Consider the following 20902-nt stretch of genomic DNA (forward strand, 5'->3'; position numbering starts at 1 on the left):
TGTTTATGGTTAAAATCTTAATTACACCCAATATTTGAATCCCCCATGTCTGTCCCATATTATTACTGTTTCCCACCCTGTGCTTTTATCTCAACTTCACTCATCTTTTTATGAATATCCTGGGTTTTGAGAGGAGAAAGTGACCTAAAAGATCATCTAATTCAGCTTGACCTATAATGTGTCCTGGATCTGAAGATCTGAAATGTGAGATGACTTGACATATGTCCCTCAGTACCTCATAGTCTCACTTATGTCAAGCATGCGGCCCACAACGAATATTTTTGCAGCCCAGCCAATATAATGGTATGTAAGAAATGTTTTAATAAAAATTTCGTAACTTGATTTTTACAATATCCTGCTATACATAATTATTAACGAACTACAATGTTCACTAATTACTATAATCATGTTGCATTCATTTCCTTTACATGCCTTACATGCAGGCGCACCATTTCTCTCCACTAATACTAGCAGTGAATATTCTAGCAGCCAATTGCCACGTCATTAGTCTTGTACTGACTTGTTTGGTGTGTGCAAAGGGAAATATTTCGCTTTCAGAGAACAAGAAAAATGAGTTTATTTGCTTTATGCTTATTAATTTGTGCAGTTATTCAGTGTCTGATAAGTTAATGTTCAAGAAAAAATATTAATTTTTATTAAAATGTTCTATGTTAAGGATTGCTTATTTCAGCCCTTTGTATTTAATATGTCTCTATAGAAATAAACCTTTGTCTCTATGAAAATTGAAGCTTTTGTTTTTTTGCAGCCCACATAAACTTAAACCTTGTTTATTTGCCCCATGTTAGCCTTTGAGTTTGACATGCTTGATTTATGTCTTAGTACCTTGACACCCAGTTGGGAATTTTTTTCTATATGTGATGTAATCTTTTCTACTTCTTCATTCATTCAACACATTCATTGAGCCCGATATCAGAGGATAAGGCATGGAATAAGGTAATGAGAAAAGAGGTCCATACCCTGTCCTCATGGAATTGACAATCTGGAGAAGAGGCAAACAACCAAATATCCACTCAAGCATCTGATGACCAACTGTGATACATGCTCCACAAGAAAGGCATGTCTTTAGCAGGTGGACGAGGGGAACTTAGTCTATCCATAGATTCAGAAATACTTTGCAGAGAAAGTAATATTTGAGCTGACATCTGAAGCATAATTAGACACAGGGGAACAGGTATTCCCATCAAAGGAAACAATATGTGCAAACCTTGAGTTACAATAGAGCATAACATATTCAAAGAATTGAGTGCTACCCATAGAGCTGGGGGCACAGTGAGGATAGAAAGGTTAGCAGGGTCCCAGTCATGTCAGGGAAAGAAGTTCTATTGTATTCCAACTGTTATGGATAAGAATGGAGGGTTTCAGCAATCGGACTATTAATCCCCAGAGGGAAGGTAGGGGAGGGTGGGGGTAAGGGGAAGAGATCAACCAAAGGACAATGCATGCATATAAACCAAACCAATGGACATGGACAACAGGGGGATGAGAGCATGAGTGGGGAGGGGAGGATGGGGGTTAATGGGGGGGAATGAGGACACATTTGTAATTCCTTAACTAATAAAGAATTTAAAGATTAAAAAAAAGAAGAAGAATGGAGGGTTTCCATTCAGGAATTCTGGTTCTGATAATGGCGGAATAGTTTCTATTGAACTAACTATTCTACAGATAGCAATGATTATATCTTGACAAAATGTAAAAAAATAAAACTGTTTTAAGGCAGTGGAGAGTGAATAAAATAAAGCAGAAACTGTACTAGTTGTAATCCTTTAAAGAAAAGAAGCACATTGGGAGAGATCCATTTTACATGGTTTTTCACTGAGGACAATCCCGAATCCAACCTGCATGTGGCAGGTCAAGGTCAAGCAGAAAGCCACAGCCTGGTGCCCTGAGCAATCAGGAGGCAGTGCTGCATTCAGGATGGACCACATACTGAACAGGAAATCCAGCGAGAAGAGAACCGCAAAGGGAAATCTCCAAAATATCTTTATAAACTTCTTTCAAATTCTTTGTTTGTTTGTTTGTTTGTTTTAATCTTCACCTGAGGATATTTTTCCATTGATTATCAGAGAGAGTGGAAGTGAGAGGGAGAGACAGAGAAAAAAAACATCGATGTGAGAGAGACAGGCCAATTGGTTGCTTCTTGCAGGTGCCCCAACCAGGGCTGGGGATTGAGTCTGCAACCGAGGTACATGCCCTTGACCAGAATTGAACCCAGGAGCCTTCAGTCCATGGGCTGATGCTCTATCCACTGAGCCAAACTAGCTTGGGCAACTTCTTTCAAATTCTTGATTGACTCCTCAGTCTCTTCTGTGCAGGTGCGATTCCAAGGGTTCAAGGTGAGCAATACCAGGAAGGCTGGAAAACCAGAGATTTCAACGGCCACCCATCAAAGAGGACCTCTGAACCCTGAGACATGAAAGGGACTTGATAAACACCTCAGCTTTATCTAAATTGAAAGCCTGGAAGAACCATGACTTAGGAGTAAAGGCAATGTTTCAGGACTAAAGCATCCATCCTAGAACTAGGGGATTGTTCAAACAGATCTGCCCTAACAAAGCATAAAGCCAAATCTTCCCACACTCAAGGTGATCCAGCAATAATTTAACTGCCTGCTAAAAGGAAATACAGCACACTTAGAGAAGGATGACAATCCAGTCTCTACAATGTGTCATCCGCAATGTGTATGGATTTACCTATTCTAGGTGGCCTTTTGCATCTGGTTCATTTCGCTTAGCACAGTGTTTTCAAGGTTCATCTATGTTGTAACATGTATCAATAATTCATCCCTCTTATGGCTGAGTAATATTCCGCTGGATGGACATGCTACATTTTGTTTATCAATTTATCCGCTGGTAGTCATTTGGGTTGCTTCCACTTTTTAGCTATTGCAAATAGTGATTCTATGAGCATTCGTGTGCAAGTTTTGTTTTCAATTCCTTGAGGTATGTACCTGAGAGTGGAATTGCTGGGTCATGTGGTAATTCCAGGTTTAACCTTTTGAGGAAGCACCAAAATTTCTTTCTTTCTTTTTTAATGTGGTTACTAAAAAATTTGAAATGACACATGTGGCTTGCATTTCTATTAAAGAGTGTTGCTCTGCCTGGCCAGCATTGCTCAGTAGTTGAGTGTCAATCTATGAACCAGTAGGTCACGGTTCAATTCCCAGTCAGGGCATATGCCCCAGTTGGGGCGTGCAGGAAGCAGCAATCAATGATTCTCTCTCATCACTGCTGTTTATATATATATATATATATATATATATATATATATATATGCCAAGCGACTAGACTGGCAGAACGACCAGAATGACCAGTGGCTATAACATGCACTGCGGCAGCCAACTGGCTGATTGGGGCCCCAATCACCCCTCGCAACAGCCCACGGGCCCTCTCCCAACTGGCCCTGCCTGCAGCCCCTCCCCATAGCTAGCCCCACCCCCAATCGTCCCCCCACCCTGATCAGGGGTGGGGCTGGCCGGCCAACCTCCTGTGGCCCCTCCCCACGGCTGGCCCGCCCTGATCACCCCAATTGGGGCAGCTGGCCAGACCCCACCCGTGCACAAATTCATGCACCGTGGCTCTAATATATGTATATGTATATGTGTATACGTATATGTATATTTGTATATGTGTGTATATGTGTACATGTATATATGTGTGTGCATATATATATGTATATAAATACATATATATAGCCTTCTTCCAAATAGGAGTGGAGGAACTTAATACTAAAAAACAGACTATATGAAACTGAAAATCATTAAACCAAGAGCAAAAACGAGCAGAGACAAGTAATAAAGTGGGTAACAGGAGGCAATTAATCTCGTCAGAAAAGCTGAATAACAATAGCTAACGCTTGTTGAGTGTGCATTTTATGTCAGGTTCTGTGCTAAGAGCTTTCTTTATGTATTGACTCTCCCCAGCAATCCTGGGAGATGGGTAATGTGATAATGTTATCTTCATTCATTTTGCACAGAGCTAATAAATAGAAGAATCTAAATTCAAACCCAGGCCTCACTCCAAAACCCAAGCTCTTGGTTTCCTGGTAGCCAAGACAAAAATAAAAACATTGGCTCCAGAAAGCACCTATCACAGGCCTGGCAACATTAGTGATGCCCAGTAAGTGATTCCCCTGCCCATTCTCATATTGCTCATCGTGAGAGAGAAACTTGTTCCTGACCTTGAGCCACACAAAGAATTTGCTCCTTGGTTTCATACAAGATACATTGATACAACATAATGGATAATGTCCCCAAGATAAATGTTAGCAAAACAGCAGAAGCATTCCACATCACATGAGAAAGGATGGCATAATGTTAGGTCCTAATTTATTAAGTGCAATTCAGCAGGCATCTGGAGTATAGACCCAGCTACATAATGTTTTCTTAAAGTGCTCCAAGTGGCTTGGAAAGGCTGGGAGGAACTCAGTGATCAGTATGTAACTAGGCTTCTAGAATATGTTGGTGCACCCTCACCCCACCACCACCCCTCTACCCCCGTTTCTCTTGCCCCGAAATGGTCTGTGGTTTAGACTTCTGCTGCCCTCTGATGGCTCTGAGAATAAAAGCACCCAGTGAAGAATCCACTCAAAACTCCAGGGAGGCGGGGGCGGGGAGAGCCTCTGAGTCCCTCACCACTTCAGATAGGTCTTGAGCCCTCACTGAACACCCTCACCCTTACCAACCCTTGACCTCTGCCTCCAACAAAATCCCAAATTCTAGTTCAGCCCTTCAGCGACCTCTCTCTCTCCCTCTCTCTCCTGTCATTGCTGCCTGTAAGTAGGTCTGCAGCTTCAACGTGAACAAAGGTGGGCTGCCCCAGGTGAGAAGGAAAGATCTAGAAAGGACCCTTCTCCTGGTGCTCAGTTTGAGCTGCTTGGGGCTCCCCACCTCAGCAGAAAATAATCCTACATCATTTAAGATTCCCAGACTATATTTTCATTGAAAGCTCTTCTTTGCTGATATTTTTTCACTATATGTGCATGTATTCATTTTTTTTTTTTTAATAAACAATAAAATGATAAGCAAAATAGTGGTCAAGAGGGAATCTGTCAAAGTGTTCTGCAGCTGATCACACTGACACCAGCGCTTCCCAGTTCCCTGCAACATGAGCCTGGAGCCACAGGTGTCCCTAGCATGGCCACCGCGCGGTCAGGCCAGACACATTTCCAGATCAGGCAACACTGACATATGTCTACTCTACTCAAAGAGACAAATTTCTAAACCCAGTGGAAACCGGAATTTCACACTCAAGTGTGAAAACAGAGTCAGGAAAGGGGCCACAAAAACTCATCAGAGATTTAAAAAAAAAATTGTAGTTGCACTTCACCTTTTTCCCTTAAAGCATTTCTGCAATATCCAAGATAAGCACTGATATCCTTTTCCCTCCTTGTTATAAAAGCCCTGCCTGCTGCCCAGCTGGCATGGCTCAGTGGTTGAGCATCCACCTATGAACTAGGAGGTCATGATTCGATTCCAGGTCAGGGCACATGCTTGGGTTGTGGGCTCAATCCTCAATAGGGGGCATGCAGGAGGCAGCTGATCAATGATTCTCTCTCATCACTGTTGTTCCTCTCTCTCTCTCCCTCTTTCTTCCTCTCTGAAATCAATAAAATACATATATAGTTTTTAAAGCCCTGCCTACTTAGCAATTTCTGTCCAGATTTTAATTGCATATGTCCTTTGACTCAGTATGGCATGTACAGTTCATTACCTACTGCCCCCCACCCCCCCGCCTGGCCCATCCCTCAGCCTCGGGGACAAAGCAGGATTAATTTAAGACAGTCACATTTTCCCATTTCCATTTACAGACATTTGCTTTCCCTGCCTCTCTTACAGCAACAGTTCTGGCCAATGAGATAAGAAGGGAAGTCTGGGGATGGTGGTTTCTGGGGGAAATGCCCTCTGTCATGAAAAGAAGAGCACCATAGCCCTAGCCGATTTGGCTCAGTGGATAGAGCATCAGCCTGCAGACCAAAGGGACCTTGGATTCTGGTCAAGGGCACGTACCTTGGTTGCAGGTTCCTCCCCAGCGCAGGCCCTCACTGGGGTGAGTGCAGGAGGCAACCAATCGATGTGTTTCTCTCACATCAATATTTCTCTCTGTCTTTCCCTCTTTCTTCCAGTTTCTCTAAAAATCAATGGAAAAATATCTTCTGGTGAAGATTAAAAAAAAAGGAAAGCACCATTGCCCTGGTCAGTTGTGTTCAGTGGTTAGATGTAGGGAGCAGCTTTAGGGTCAAGCCTTGGGCTGACCTGTGGCAGGGCCACAAACAAGTCCCATCCTGGAGAGCAAAGCTCTCCTAGCCTAATTAAGCCTGACCTTGTAGCCCTCCCTAATTCCCTCCTAAGTAGCTAATGGGCTGTGGGAGGTGTAGCAAGTGTTGCCAAACAAGAACTTTTGTATACATGTTAATCTACCCTTGTTTTAATCAGACCATAAAATAAAGCACCCGCTTGCAGGCTGGGTCTTTTGTGTCCTCATCCAGGCACGGGAGACCTACCAAGCCCCAGCTGTATTCTCTTGTCTGTCTTTTCTTCAATCCTTCACCACCCTCCTCAGGTTCACCCTTGGCCATGCTGGCCCAGCACAGTTAGAGTATTGTGGGTTCGATTCCTGGTCAGGGGCATGTACCTCAGTTACAAGCTTGGTCCCCAGTCTGGTTGAGGAGCATGCAGGAGGCAGCCGATCGATGTGTCTCTCACATCCATGTTTCTCTCTCTCTCCCCCCTCCTCCCTCCCTTCCACTCTCTAAGAAGAGAGTACCATTTGAGATAACTTCTCGAGGTATTTGACTGTTTGAGGTAGCCTTTCTGCCACTGTCCTCTATACACACCTTCTTCCTGCTGTGACAACTAAAGCTGCAGCAACCATCTTGCACCCACAAGGTGAAGGGCACAAGGACAAAAGCCAACATAATGATGGTGGGAAAGGAAGGAGTGAGCCTGGTCATCAGTGCTGTGGTTGAGCTGCTGAACTAGCCTCACTGCTTCTCTCCAGACTCCAATGTGAGAAAAGCCAATGTCTTCACTGGCCAAGCCACTGTGAGTTAGGTTTCTATTACTTGCAGCCCAACAAATTCCTAAAGGAGAGACTTGAGAATTACATTCATTCTTTCATTCAATAAATACTTATGGAGGGCCTATTTTTTTGTTTGTTTGTTTTTAGTTCTATTTAAAAAACTAAAATTCTGCTACTAAGAATTTACCCAGATTTACCTGTAAAGGTGGGCCAAGATTTATAGGTACAAGGAAACTAATGTCCAACAAGGGTTGACTCATTAAATTAGCTATTTTCATGGGATTCTAGTAAAATAATATATGTGATGACATAAACTATCTCAAAGATACAAAAAAAGATCCATTTTATATACATAAAAATGTAATTTTTTTTCATAAAATTGTAATTTTTAAAAATTATCTTGGTTCTGCCCTAGCCAGTTGGGCTCAGTGGATAGTGTTGGCCTGTGGACTGAAGGGTCCCAGATTCTATTACGGTCAAGGGCACATGATTCTCTCTCATCATTGACATTTCTATCTCTCTCTCCCTTTGTCTCTGAAATTAATAAAAAAATATTCTTTTAAAATTATCTTGGTTCCAAGAACCTAAAAACATCTTCTTTCTACAGTAACGCTACCTGGAGGAACAAATGGCCTGCCTTGGAGCAAGGGCAGTGCCCCCAAGGAAGGAGGTCCACGTGACTATAATAAACTTATAGTGGCCCCTTAGCCCACTTATTATTATAGTGGCCCCTTAGCCCACTTCCATCCCCAACCCATGTTCTCTGATAAGAGAAAGGTCTGACTGTCCTACTCCTGAAGTTTAAGAGTGATCTATGGCAACTCACCAAGTTTTATCTTCCCATCTCCCCCCTAGCCACACCCAACCAGCACCTATTTTCAGTGTTCTCAGAAAGAATGGATCACCTATCCTTCCCAAATAGTCCCATCATTTCACAGCCATGCTCAGACCCCTAGCTCTCTTTCCTCATCTTAGTCCTCAAACCGTACAGACAAGCCCATCTGGTGTGGCTCAGTGGTGGAACGTCTATCTATGAACCAGAAGGGCATGCTTTGATTCCCAGTCTGGGCACATGCCCAGATTGTGGGCTCTATCCCCAATGTGGGGCATGCAGGAGGCAGCCGATCAATTATTCTCTCTCATCATTAATGTTCCTCTCTCTCTCTCCCTCCCTCCCTCCCTCCCTTCCTCTCTGAAATCAATAAAAATATTAAAAAAAAAAAAAAGTACAGACAAGAGGATCAGCACCAGCCTTTATTGGAGACTAGAAGCACCACACATCCACTCCCCAACCCCTGGGCTGTTTCTTGTGCTCAGGCAGCAGCAGGAACAGAAGCAGGCAATGTGCGCCCCTGGGAGTATCACCAGCCCAGGACAGCACCTCTCCTGGCTTCCAGGACAAGCCCCTTGGAGTCACCAGAGAAGCTCAGGATACATCAGGACAGCGAGGGCACCCGGGTCTCTGCAAGAAGAAGTAACGTCAAGTCACAACTGTGCCCTCCAGGCTGCAGGTCCCCAGGTGTTTCCCCTCCACGGAGAGAAGCTTGGCACAAATTGCTCTCGGAAACCTCAATCGGCTCCCTGCTTCCTACACAATCTAGTCCAAACTGGCACTGAAGACTCTTATCATTCAGATGTCAACTTCACCTCTCCTGTAACAACAGCAGCCTGTTCCTTTGCCCACTCTCGCCTCCCACCTTCACCCCGACTCCCCAAACATGTCACATACATTTCACCCTCTGTGCCTTTGCTAACAATTGCCAGACCGTCTGTCCAGCATGTTCTCTGGGCTGTCCTCCCTTTATCACATTCTGCCTCGCCTTTAGGGCCCACATCAACTCCTCCTGCTAGCACGAAGACCTCCCAAGGCGCCCCACCCGCTCTGAAAGCCTATAAGCCCATACCGTCTACGCAAGGGTTCTGTGATATACGACCTGGAACATCTGATCTTTCTCTCCCCAGTGATGGCGAACCTTTTGAGCTCGGCGTGTCAGCATTTTGAAAAACCCTAACTTAACTCTGGTGCCATGTCACACATAGAAATTTTTTGATATTTGCAACCATAGTAAAACAAAGTCTTCTATTTTTGATATTTATTTTATATATTTAAATGCCATTTAACAAAGAAAAATCAACCCAAAAAATGAGTTCGCGTGTCAGAGGTTCGCCATCACTGAACTAGACTCTCCAGGGCAGAGACTTGGTCTTGGCCTTCTGAAGTCCCAACCCAGCCCCTAAGCCAGTGCCTCACACACAACAGTTTGCGTCCATTGTTTTTGAGGATGTTAGACTGTACTCACCTAATTCATGGTCCCGTTAGGGCTCCTGGCCAACTAGGCGCAGCATATCCGGCGGGACACAGAAGCGCCCGCAGCCTGACTTGCAGCACCTGCTCCCGGCTGGGCAGTGCTCATCCCCCATGCAGGTGACAATGCACAGGCCCACCAAAACTCTTGGACAAGTACCGGCCCGTCCTGTGGGGAAGCAGACACAGGTAAAGAGGACGCTCGGCTCCACTGACCCTGAGTTCCCATCTGGAACTCAGTCATGGGGGCTCCCAGAAAATCCATCCCAGAAGCAAAGATCTGGCTGGGAAACCTTGAGCTGGAGGATCTGAGAATCTGTAGGCCCCGAGAGAGCACTTGGACCAAAAGTGTTCCAGTAGGGTCCCACAGGGAGCTCCCTAAAGGGAGCTGGGGGTTTGACACTTCTGTGAGGGTGGGGCTGGGCAGAGTGCAGAAGGATCAAGGCTCCCAAACCACTGCCCTCCCAGGTGCTTGGGCTCCACAGGGTCACTAGGCTTCTCTGCCACCCTAGACAATGTTTGTGCTTTGCGTTCCTTTCATCCAACGTTACTATAATCCACTCATTTGTCTACCTTCCCTGTTAGGCTATCTGCTACATAAGGACAAGAATCTGTCCCCAAGCCCTGGCCCTTGCCCCGGCATGTAAATGCTGTCTAAAGACAACATCTGGGCCGGTGCTTCTGAAATGGAGTTCCACGGTGCCTGGCACAGCAGGAGCACTCAAAACATACATTTGTTTAAAACACATATTGAAGAAACAAAGAAATCACATCAGGAATGCTTTTATCTGTTGCATTTATGTCCCTTCCAAGTAAGATTTCAGGAGGTGGGGAAGCTTTGTGCAAAGAATTAGGTCAGAAAATCATGATCTGGGGCAATGCCCTCATTTTACAGGTAAAGAAACTGGCTCAAAAAGAGGGGTTGGTTTGCCCAAAGTCACAGGGCAAATCATTAGCAGAAGCAGGACCAGAAGTCACGCTGCCTGGCTCCCAGCCTAGGGATTTGTCCTCCTGCCCCACCTGCTTTCCCTAGTTGTGTTTTTATTACTTTTTTTTTTTTTTTTTGCTGGGTTTGAGGTTTATTTTTTCTCTTTTTATTATTATTTTATTCTTTATTGATGAAAGTATTACATATGTGTTCCTTAGTTATTAATGCCAACAAGGACCACTGGCCCTAGGAGGAGGGGTTGCCTTGGGTTGAGGGGCCCAGGACGACAGGAAGGGTGAGAACTCTGATCCCGCCTGGGAAGGGAACGGCAAGAAGGCCACAGATGACTCCCTCCCAAACTGACTCTGGGCTCAAGGCGCACTCAGGGAGTCCTTCCCCCAAAAGCCAACATACCTCCTATAATGTCTCCTCGGCAGCTGTGTCCACAGCCGGTGCTGCAGCATTTCTGCCCCTGAGGACAGGACTCGTCTCCATCACACAGCTCCTTGCATGGAAGGGGGTCGGCAGGACATTCACCGCCAAACTCTGCCATAGAATCAGAGCACTGGGTCCCTGAGGTGTTTCCCGCTATTTTTACTATGACTCTTGAGTACCAAATGCTAGTGCATTTTTCATGTTGTCCCATATGTACGTTAATATAGATGTGTGTTTAAAACGGACATATCCGGGTGCACTCATGGACCTGTGATGCTGATACTTTATATTCTGTGTCTCCTTTTCTTAATGCAGGCCATCAACTACTAAATTGCTTTCAAGACTTGCAGTTTGAAAAACACTGTTGAGGTCTAACCCACTTTCTGATGGTGAGCGACATCTACACTGGTGGCCCCCACTGAGCCCCACTTCCTGGGATCCCTGCCCTCATATAGCCCTCTCCCAGATTGTCTCTGGGCTTCACCATGGGACTTGCTTTGACCAACAGAACATCAGCAAGTGTGACTGGTGTGAGCAGAGGCTGGATACACAGTTACATAGTGAGGTTGTCCTCTCAGAACACTCCCTCCTGGAAGCCAGCTGCCGCGCTATGTAGCAGCTTGATGCCATGCCCCATTAGAGAGAACCTGGCTGAAGAGAGGATCCTGGGCATCCCAGCCACGGCCGGGCTCCCCACGGAACCCCCAGACACATGCAGCCATAGAAGTGATGTAAGAGCTGCACCATGTGTTGTAAGAGCTGCCCACCTAACCCACAGTAAGGTTGGGGGTGGTGTGCATGCAGCAACAGATAACTGAAACACTGGTTAACGGAACCCCAGGTTTGTTCTGAGAGGCAATGAGCCCAGCCAGCTAAAATGACTTGCTTCCCCACATTCCCCTGCAACTAGGGGTGGCCACAAACTGAGGCGTAGCTGGGCCAACTTGCGCACTCCTGATGTAGAGACGACGCCTTTCAAACTGCCCCTCGCTTCAGCCTTCTTCCAGTGCAAAGGCTGACACAGCACAGGGAGGCAACTAGGATAAGGAGAAGTCCGGGTCGCAAAGAGAAAGCAATTGTTTCATCCTTGCTGGCGTCACGGAGCTGCCACCCCACCCCTCGCACCTGCTTCAGGGCTTCTCCTTATGCAAGAACAATGAGCCCCTGTTCAGTTAACCTTCTGCCACGTACAGACACACATCCCTGATATGTCCCTTCACCGTTCCTATGGAAATAATAAAACTCAGAGAAGAGAAGGGGCTTGCCCAGAACTGCAGAGTGAGTCAGCAGCACAGCAGGACAAAACTCAGCCTCCCGACCCGCTATGAAGCACTCGTTCTGCTGCTACGTCATCCTTAAAGCACGCAGACACCGCTCCAGGTCCTTGGGAACAGGCACACCCAGAGAGGTCACATCCAAACCAAACCAACGCGCCGTGACTCATTCACCTCAGCGTTTACTTCAAGTTTTTTAAATGGAAAAAAGTGACAGGCGATTAAAGACTTTGCGGAAAACCAAGGCAGGATTGGCTTGGTGCCTCTGAGTAAGAACATGTAATACATTTGCATATGGCTGGCTCCAGGAAGTCTGCCATGATGGAAAAAGCAAGTGTTTGGCCTCCAGCAAGAACACACGTAGCTAAACAATCAAGGTATAATCACCCTGCCCTTTAGGGTTCTCCTGAACAGCTCCTATTTCAAATATTCTGTGCCACTATCAGATCACATCAAAATTACATGTCCTGATTTTTATTTCAGAAATAAGGTCACTATAACCACCAGATACCTCCTCATACCTCCCCACCTGCTTGACAAACATTAAATCCAGTTAACAAAGAACAAAGCTTTTTGTCCCACGGTAAAATCTCCCTGGTGGAAAACAACCAGCAACGTAAACCTCTCATATGCCCTAGAAAGTGGTGCCTAGAGTGGCACACTTCCCAGATGTCACCATTTTGCTGAGCGTGGCCCTGAAGTGCCAGGAGCACTCTGCTACTGGAAGGGAGTAGAGGTCTGGTCTCTATGCTGGTCCTGGGGGTGAGGGCAGCTGCTGGCAGAAAAGTGAAATCTCAGGACATCCTAAGCCAAGAAGGGCCCTGTGAGCTCTGAAACCTACTCCTCTTCTCTTGCAAACAGACATCCAGGAAAAGAGGGCTTGACCTGAGATCAAAGAGGGCAGAATTGGGTCCCAAAACCACATCACCATGGTGCCCTTTGTACCACGTCACTATGATCCCCCTACTCCACAAGGATCACCCCAAAACAGATCAACAAGCGCTGGGACTCACTCAGCCCAGTTCTGCCAAAAGAGAAGACCCGGTGGTAGACAGTGGTAGGAGTTAGGAAAACAGAAACAAAACCGGTGTGTCAGAAGCCCCTGAGACCATCCTAGGTTTGGTGATGCACTGGGGCAAACAGGACTCAGCATAGAGCTATGCTCATGGCTCTGATCTATTAAGTCTATAATCTCAAACCGTGACGAGGACATGAGGAAAATTAAAGGGTGCGGAGAGGTAGAATAACCGGGAACTCACTTTAGAATGGATACAATGGCCAGCTCCACACACTGGGCAGATTGTACCAGGCCCTACAAGCTGGCAGTGAGGGACCTGCCTGAGACAGATTCCCAGGCTCTGGTTCCAGGGCTGGACCTCACGAGTCCTGGCAAGGAGTACAACCCTCTATTCTCTCTTATGGGCAGGCTGCCCAAGAGAGCTGTCTACGCCAGGCACAGACAACTCGACTGGGCACGGGGAAGCGGCCTGCCACCTGGGGAGGTCTGGCTGGAAGGAAAGAGGTTGTCGCGTGGTGTGGAGTGGCTGGGTCTCAGAGAAGATGTGCTCAGGGGAGGAAAAATTACCCCGGTTCCCGATGAAAGGGCTCATTAGAAACTGCACCCCGACGGGTGCACCTGAAGAGGCAAATGGACGAGAGCTCATGGATAGTGAGGGCCAAACACTGTACACACTTTGAATCATTACAACAACCTGCGGGGTTTATTCTTTCCATTTTGCAGCGAAGGGAACTGAGGCTCAGAGAAGCAGAAGAGACTTGGCCAGGGACCCACTGGCCAGTGACTGGTGAGCCTCCCACTTGAACCCAGACCTCAGACCTCTGACAACCAAAATCTGTGCTTTTTCAGTGTTATATGGGGCCACGTGTACTCATGGGAGAGAAGGTTCCAGTTCCTTTAGAAAACATACCGGAAGGCATAATGTGATCCTATTGGAGACAGCAAAGAAGATAATAAAGTAATCTGAGTATTAACTTATCAAAAAATACTTTAAAACTAGAAAACACCTTGAAATACACTTAGAAAATGGGAAGTCATAAAGATACAACATAAGATCTGCCCTAGCCAGTTTGGCTCAGCAGAAAGAGTGGCGGCCTGGGAACTGAAGGGTTCCGGGTTCGGTTCCAGTCAAGGGCGTGTACCTAGGTTGCAGACTTGATCCCCAGCTCTGGTTGGGGCATGTGCAAAGGCAACCAACTGATGTGTCTCTCTCACATCAGTGTTTTCCTCTCTGTCTCTCTCTCTGTCTCTCTCTCTCTCCCTTTCACTCTCCCTAAAAACCAATGGAATAATACCCTCCGGTGAGGATTAAAAAAAAAAGCCAGATCTCCCTAAGTTAAGTTATACATCTAACACCTCTCCAATAAAAGTAGCCTCAATATTTAGAAGGGAGGGAAGTGGGGACTAGACAATGTGATAACAAAACATATTTGGAAGCACAAGCAAACAAAAGTAGCCGTGACCATCTGAAAAAAGGGACATGAGAGGGGCGGGCAGGGGAGACACACCATCCATTTCTAATGCCTTTTGGGGGCCGCTCAGGGAATGGGGAGGAGCCGAGGAATAGCAGACAGTTTTCTCGCTTCTACTTCCAAATTCTCTCAGTTGTGTCACCTTTCTCCATCCCCACTGCCGCCTCCCTAGTCCAACTGCACTCTGTCCTCACCGGGAGTCATTCTCCTGCTCCCTGTCTCAACCATAGCAGCTTCTTTCAGTTTCTCACATGTGGCAAGCTCCTTCTCAGCTTAAAGACCTCTGCACTTGCTTCTCTGGTTCATCACACCCTTGACCTGCCTAACTTCAACTCCAGGTCTCAGGTTAAATGTCGCTGCCTCAGACAGGCCTCCCTCGACCACCCAGTCTAAAGTGAGCTCCCAGTTATTCTATCTCTCAGCGCCCTTTAATTTTCCTCCATGTCCTTGTCACGGTTTGAGATTACAGACTTCTTTCATGTTTGTCTGTTAAGCCTCTTTCTCCCCCACTAGTCTATGAGCTCCAGGAAGGCAGGAACTGGATCTGCTTTGTTCACCACAGTTTACCCAGAACCCATTGCTGGATCTGGTGAAGCATAGTAACCTCCATCTTGGGTAAAAACTGCTGTTTAAAATTTTAACCCTGCTATTCTGGCTTCTGTAAACGTTTGCTTGCTTAAATAATAGGGGAAAATAAGACTACTCCCATTCCAGAGAGGCTATGAACTATGCCCCAGACAGAGTTGGCAGTCCTGGTGCCAGGCCAGGCCTTGAGATATGGTCTCACGGCCCTGGCCCAGCAAACAGGACTTTTTCTGAGACGGTCCAGAAGTCTCGTTCCAAATTTGGAAAACAAAGAGCTGAAAAACGTATAAATAGGAAAGACTCCCACCATGTTGGGCCCCAGAATTTGAGAAGCAATATTTCCTCTGGGCCCAATAGTGCTAGCAAAATGAAAAAGACTCCAAATAAATTTGGCTTATTGATTAAGGCATCTTCTGATTTATAATATAACACTGGCATATAGTAAATACTCAATAAATATATACAGATATAATGTATAAATGAAGAATTAGCTCATGGGGACCCTGTAAGAGTTTGAAAGAAAACATCTCTTTCAAACACCTCTTTACGAGAATAAGAATAAAATAGGACCCATTTCCAACAGGAGACAGCAATCCTATGTGTGGACAGAGGTGACATGGAGTCTCAGTAGCAGGTGCGGGAGGGCGGGTGCTGCCTTGTATAGGAAGCAAGATTCTTTTTGCTGCCTCTTTGCAGACGCTCCAGCTAAGATTTTCATAAAGAATACTGCAACGAACTACAGGAATTGGAAATTACCCAACAGCTTTCAAATATGCCCACAAATATACACTGAGTGGCCAGATTATTATGACCACCCCATCAGTACAATGAAGTGAATTAGTTATGCTAATAATAATAATAATAATAATAATAAAACCTTGAGAATATTTGCTTAGGAAGTTTTCAATATTCAGTATTTTTGCAAGTGTCAATGAAGTGCTGATGGGGTGGTCATAATAGCCTGGCCGGTCATAATAATCTGGCCACTCAGTGTAGATATGCCAAGATTTCCCTTCTGGCAGCCTTTTCTGCCTGCCGAGGCCACATCCCACAAACCACCATGGCTTGGGTACCCTTCCTATATCTTTTCTTAGGAAAGATCTCAGGATAGAGGAGGCACTTCATTGTTTTTCAGAGTAAAGGAAAACCAACAACGAAATGGCATGTGCATATCTGAGAAAGAAACGAGGAGGCCAAGCACAGCCTGGGGTACAGAGCGAGGTTTCTGACCCCGCTCTGTTTAGCGATCGGGATGACACAGCTCCTGCTGCTGCCAAACCTGCAGCATTCTTGACACCTGACGCACCTTTTAAAACAGGATTGTTTCCGAACAATCCTAGGACAATCTCCTTTCCTCCCTGCAGCAGAAAAGGAGACGGGGAGAGAGAGAGAGAGAGAGAGAGAGAGAGAGAGAGAGAGAGAGAGAGAGAGAGAGAGAGAGAGAGAGAGAGAGAGAGAATGGTGCCTGGTAACACCCACAGTCATAGCAGACCAGACAATCACAACATGGATAATAGCTCACATTTACTGTGACATTTACTTATGCCAGAAACCTCTCATATGATCCTCACAACAATTCTAAGAGGTACAAACATGTATCCCCATTTTGCAGATGAGGAAATTGAGCCTTAAAATTTAACACTTAAAAGAACTATTTAAGGCTGATTTAAGGCATACGAAAGTCTGCCTGGCTCTAGGGTTTACTCCGTTCATCCGATCTTAAACAGGCTTCCCTTCGCAGCTCTGCCCTCCAGCCTTCACTGGAACCCTGGGTTCAAAGTGAAAGACAGAGATCATTGGTCACACGTTCTTCCCTGATTGACAAGGGACTGGGGGCACTGGGTGTTAAAGGAGAAGAGACCCCAAAAGGAGAAAGAAGAGGTGCTCTAGGCAAGTTAGATTTCAAGAGCCAATGTAGGAGGCAAGAAGTTCTCTGGGTCTTTCTAGTCCAGAGGCAAGTTCAGAAAGCACACTTGGATTTTGCCCCTTATTCCAACAGACCCTTGAGAATGCCTCCTCGGCAGACCTGACCACAGCCTGTGCTGCAGCACTTCTGCCCCACCGGACACTATTCATCCCCTTGGCACAAATATTTGCACGGGTTCTTGTCAAGGTGACATTCTCCTTCTTTTACTGCAAAAGATATCATGGGAGGTTGGTGTAACTGGCCAGTCCTCAAGAAACGGGGAATGGAAGCCAAATGTACTTCAAGAACTTTCAACCTCTCCAAACACTCCTATGTAAATATCTCTGCAACCATGTTCCTCTCCACCCACACAACCACACACACACACACACACACACACACACACACACACACACATACACACCACTGCTAAAGGACCAGCCATTCTGCAAATAGAGAGAGAGAAAGAAAGGCTGGGGTGATCCTGTTCTCATGTAAGACTCTCTAGGACAGCGGTTCTCAACCTGTGGGTCGAGACCCCTTTGGGGGTCGAACGATCCTTTCACAGGGGTCGCCTAAATACATCCTGCATATCAGATATTTACATTACGATTCATAACAGTAGCAACATTACAGTTATGAAGTAGCAACGAAAATAATTTTATGGTTGGGGGTCACCACAACATGAGGAACTGTATTAAAGGGCCGTACCATTAGGAAGGTTGGGAACCGCTGCTCTAGTAGAAAGCCAGAGAGGGTGAAGAAAGGCTGGGCAGCCCACCCTCACTGTCCCCAGAACCTCTGCATCCAGTCCCGTCCTACAGAGATGGCCACGCCCACAAATGAGGCCCCTCACTCTGGGAGGAGGCAGGGGACGACTTCTCTGGTCACTTTCTGTTACTGTAGCCAGGGATGATGACTCACCATGCTCTCCTGCAGCCACCCAGGATGTCAGGGTCCCAAGAGCAAGAAGTGCCTTCAGGAGGAAGAGGGAGCTCAACATGATGATGATGCTGAGAGCTGAGATGAGAGTCCAGGTCAGGCCAGAGGTGTTCACCTCGCCCAGAGTATCAGCTGGACGAAAGTAGGACTAGGAGCCTGGCCTAAATCTAGCCCCAAAGTTTGCCCTTTTATAATAGTCGCCAAGGACAGCCTCTTCTGACAAGAAGAAAAATGATTGGTTGTTGGTCTGTAGGAAAATTCCTGGCACGACCAAAGGGCACAGGGTGGTGATCAAGCTCTGTAATGTGCCATACGCAATAGCCCTGGACAATGGTGACGAACCTGGGAAATTGGAGGGAAGGCCACTGGATTGAGGATCAGAGAGAGCCCTGCAGGGCCTTGGGAGGACACAATGACAGGACTTAATAAGAAAATAACCAGAGTTAATGAAATGCACTGTGGCTCCTGTTCATCCTAACAACCTAGAAAACAGATACTTAGAAACTCAAAAAGCTACAAAGAGCTACCTTTGAGTCTGCTCAGAACTAATTCAAATGCACCAAAACCTACATCTTGGTCCCTCTGGCCCACACAGGCCATCCTAGGACTGTATGAAGGCTATGTGACAGAACCACCAAGAATAGTTGCTATGATTCAAGTAAATCTAGACCATATAACCTCCTTTATTTATCTCTTCTTGCTCTATTTCTTTTTTAAAAAATATATATTTTTACTTATTTCAGAGAGGAAGGGAGAGGGAGAGAAAAGTAGAAGCCTCAATGATGAGAGGGAATCATTGATCGGCTGCCTTCTGCATGCCCCCCACTGGGGATCAAGCCTGCAACCCGGGCATGTGTCCATGACTGGCATCAAACCCGGGACCCTTCAGTCTGCAGGCCGATGCTCTATCCACTGAGCCAAACCAGCTAGGGCGGCCGTGGGCAAACTACGGCCCACGGGCCGGATCCGGCCCGTTTAAAATGAATAAAACTATTGAAAAAAAAGACCGTACCCTTTTATGTAATGATGTTTACTTTGAATTTATATTAGTTCACACAAACACTCTATCCATGCTTTTGTTCCGGCCCTCCGGTCCAGTTTAAGAACCCATTGTGGCCCTCGAGTCAAAAAGTTTGCCCACCCCTGCTCTAGGGCCTCTATTTTTATTTTTATTTTTATTTATCTATCTGCTTATGACTTTGGTCAGCCATGATATGGGTGACCAGGCCGGCGGGGGGCGGGGAGGGCAGTTGGAGGCAACCAGGTCGGCAGGGGGGTGCAGTTAAGGGCGACCAGGCCAGCAGAGGGGGGTAGTTGGGGGCAACCAGGCCAGTGGAAGGGAAGTTGTGGGTGACCATGTTGGCAGGGCAGGGCAATTGGGGGTGACCAGGCCAGTAGGCAGAGGCGGTTAGGGGTGATCAGGCTGGCAGGGGGGCCAGTAGGAGCGATCAGGCAGGCAGGTGAGCAGTTAGGAGCCAGCAGTCCTGGATTGTGAGAGGGATGTCCAACTTGCTCCCAACTGCCCCCCTCTGCTGGCCTGGTCGCCCTTAACTGCACCCCACCCCTGCCGACCTGGTTGCCTCAGGATAGGCCCTAAACTGGCTGTTGGACATTCCCCAAGGGGTCCCGGATTGGAGAGGGTGCACCAGGGCCTCTAGTCTATATATATAAAGAGCCAGGGGTCATCACATCTGAAACAACCCAACGGATGACCAAACAGGCTGAGTGGGGTGACAAGGTCAGCAGGGGGGTTAGTGAGGACCAAACGACCAAACACCAGGCTGCGTGGGGCCACCAGGCTGGCAGGGGGGTTAGTGAGGGACGACCAAACAACTGAGTAGCAGGCTGCGTGGGGCCACCAGGCTGGCAGGGGGGTTAGTGAGGGACGACCAAACAACTGAGTAGCAGGCTGCGTGAGGCCACCAGGCTGGCAGGGGGGTTAGTGAGGGACGACCAAATACCAGGCTTCGTGGGGCCACCAGGCTGGCAGGGGGGTTAGTGAGGGACGACCAAACGACCAAACACCAGGCTTCGTGGGGCCACCAGGCTGGCAGGGGGGTTAGTGAGGGACGACCAAACGACCAAACAGCAGGCTGCGTGGGGTGACCAGGCTGGCAGGGGTGGCAGTGAGGGGCAACCAGGTTGGCAGAGGGGTGCAGTGAGGGGTGACCAGGCCAGCAGAGGGGGGCCATTGGCAGAGACTATTCCAGCAGGGGGGGGTGTGAGGGGCAACATGAAGGGCGACCAAGCCAGCAGGGCGGGCAGTTGGGGGCAACCAGGCCAGCAGGGGAGGCAGTTGGGGGTGACCAGGCAGGTAAGGGGGCAGTTGGGGGTGACTAGGCTGGCATGGGGGCCAGTGAGGGGGACCAGGCCAGCGGGGGGGGGGGGCTGTTGGGGGCAACCAGGCTGGCAGGGGGGCAGTTGGGGGCGACCAGGCCAGCAGGGGGGCAGTTAGGGGCAATCAGGTTGCAGGCGGGGGCCAGTTAGGGGCAATCAGGCTGGCAGGGGGGCAAGTTAGGGGCAATCAGGCAGACAGGCAGGTGAGCAGTTAGGAGCCAGCGGTCCTGGATTGTGAGAGGGATGTCCGACTGCCAATTTAGGCCCAGGATTGGGCCTAAACCGGCATTCAGACATCCCCCAAGGGGGTCCCGGATTGGAGTAGGTGCAGGCTGGGCTGAAGGGACCCCACCTCCGTGCACAAATTTCGTGCACCGGGCCTCTAGTAAAATAAAATAAATTAACTCACGCACTTTCTACTACCCTGTGTTGTGACTTGGAAAAAGTAACTTTCTCTACCACTCATAAATCAATCCAATTCTATTCAGGGCCTCCTTACATCTAAGGCAGAGTTAAGGGGAGCTCTGGGGAACTCTATGGCTATTAAACCCCTGCATTCCCCGCCCATCCCAGAATCAGAGTCTGGAGAGAGAAGTCCAGCTCCTTGGGGTTGGAGGAATCCACGGTCCAAGTCCCAGCCTTTATTCTGATGCCTTCAGACTC

At 47.3% G+C, this 20902-nt stretch overlaps 1 protein-coding gene across 1 annotated transcript; it reads right to left on the reverse strand.

Annotated features, from left to right (window-relative positions):
- Nucleotides 1-8288: 8288 nt before the first annotated feature.
- Nucleotides 8289-18231, reverse strand: WFDC3 (WAP four-disulfide core domain 3). The gene is given in 6 exon segments (XM_036323865.1): nucleotides 8289-8499; nucleotides 9338-9511; nucleotides 10685-10816; nucleotides 16290-16412; nucleotides 17056-17187; nucleotides 17885-18231. Coding segments are annotated over 5 exon segments (624 nt in total). The 5' UTR covers nucleotides 17964-18231; the 3' UTR covers nucleotides 8289-8499; nucleotides 9338-9353.
- Nucleotides 18232-20902: the final 2671 nt, after the last annotated feature.

Source organism: Myotis myotis, unplaced genomic scaffold (genome assembly GCF_014108235.1).
Source record: "Myotis myotis isolate mMyoMyo1 unplaced genomic scaffold, mMyoMyo1.p scaffold_m19_p_9, whole genome shotgun sequence".
NCBI classification, from domain to species: Eukaryota; Metazoa; Chordata; class Mammalia; order Chiroptera; family Vespertilionidae; genus Myotis; species Myotis myotis.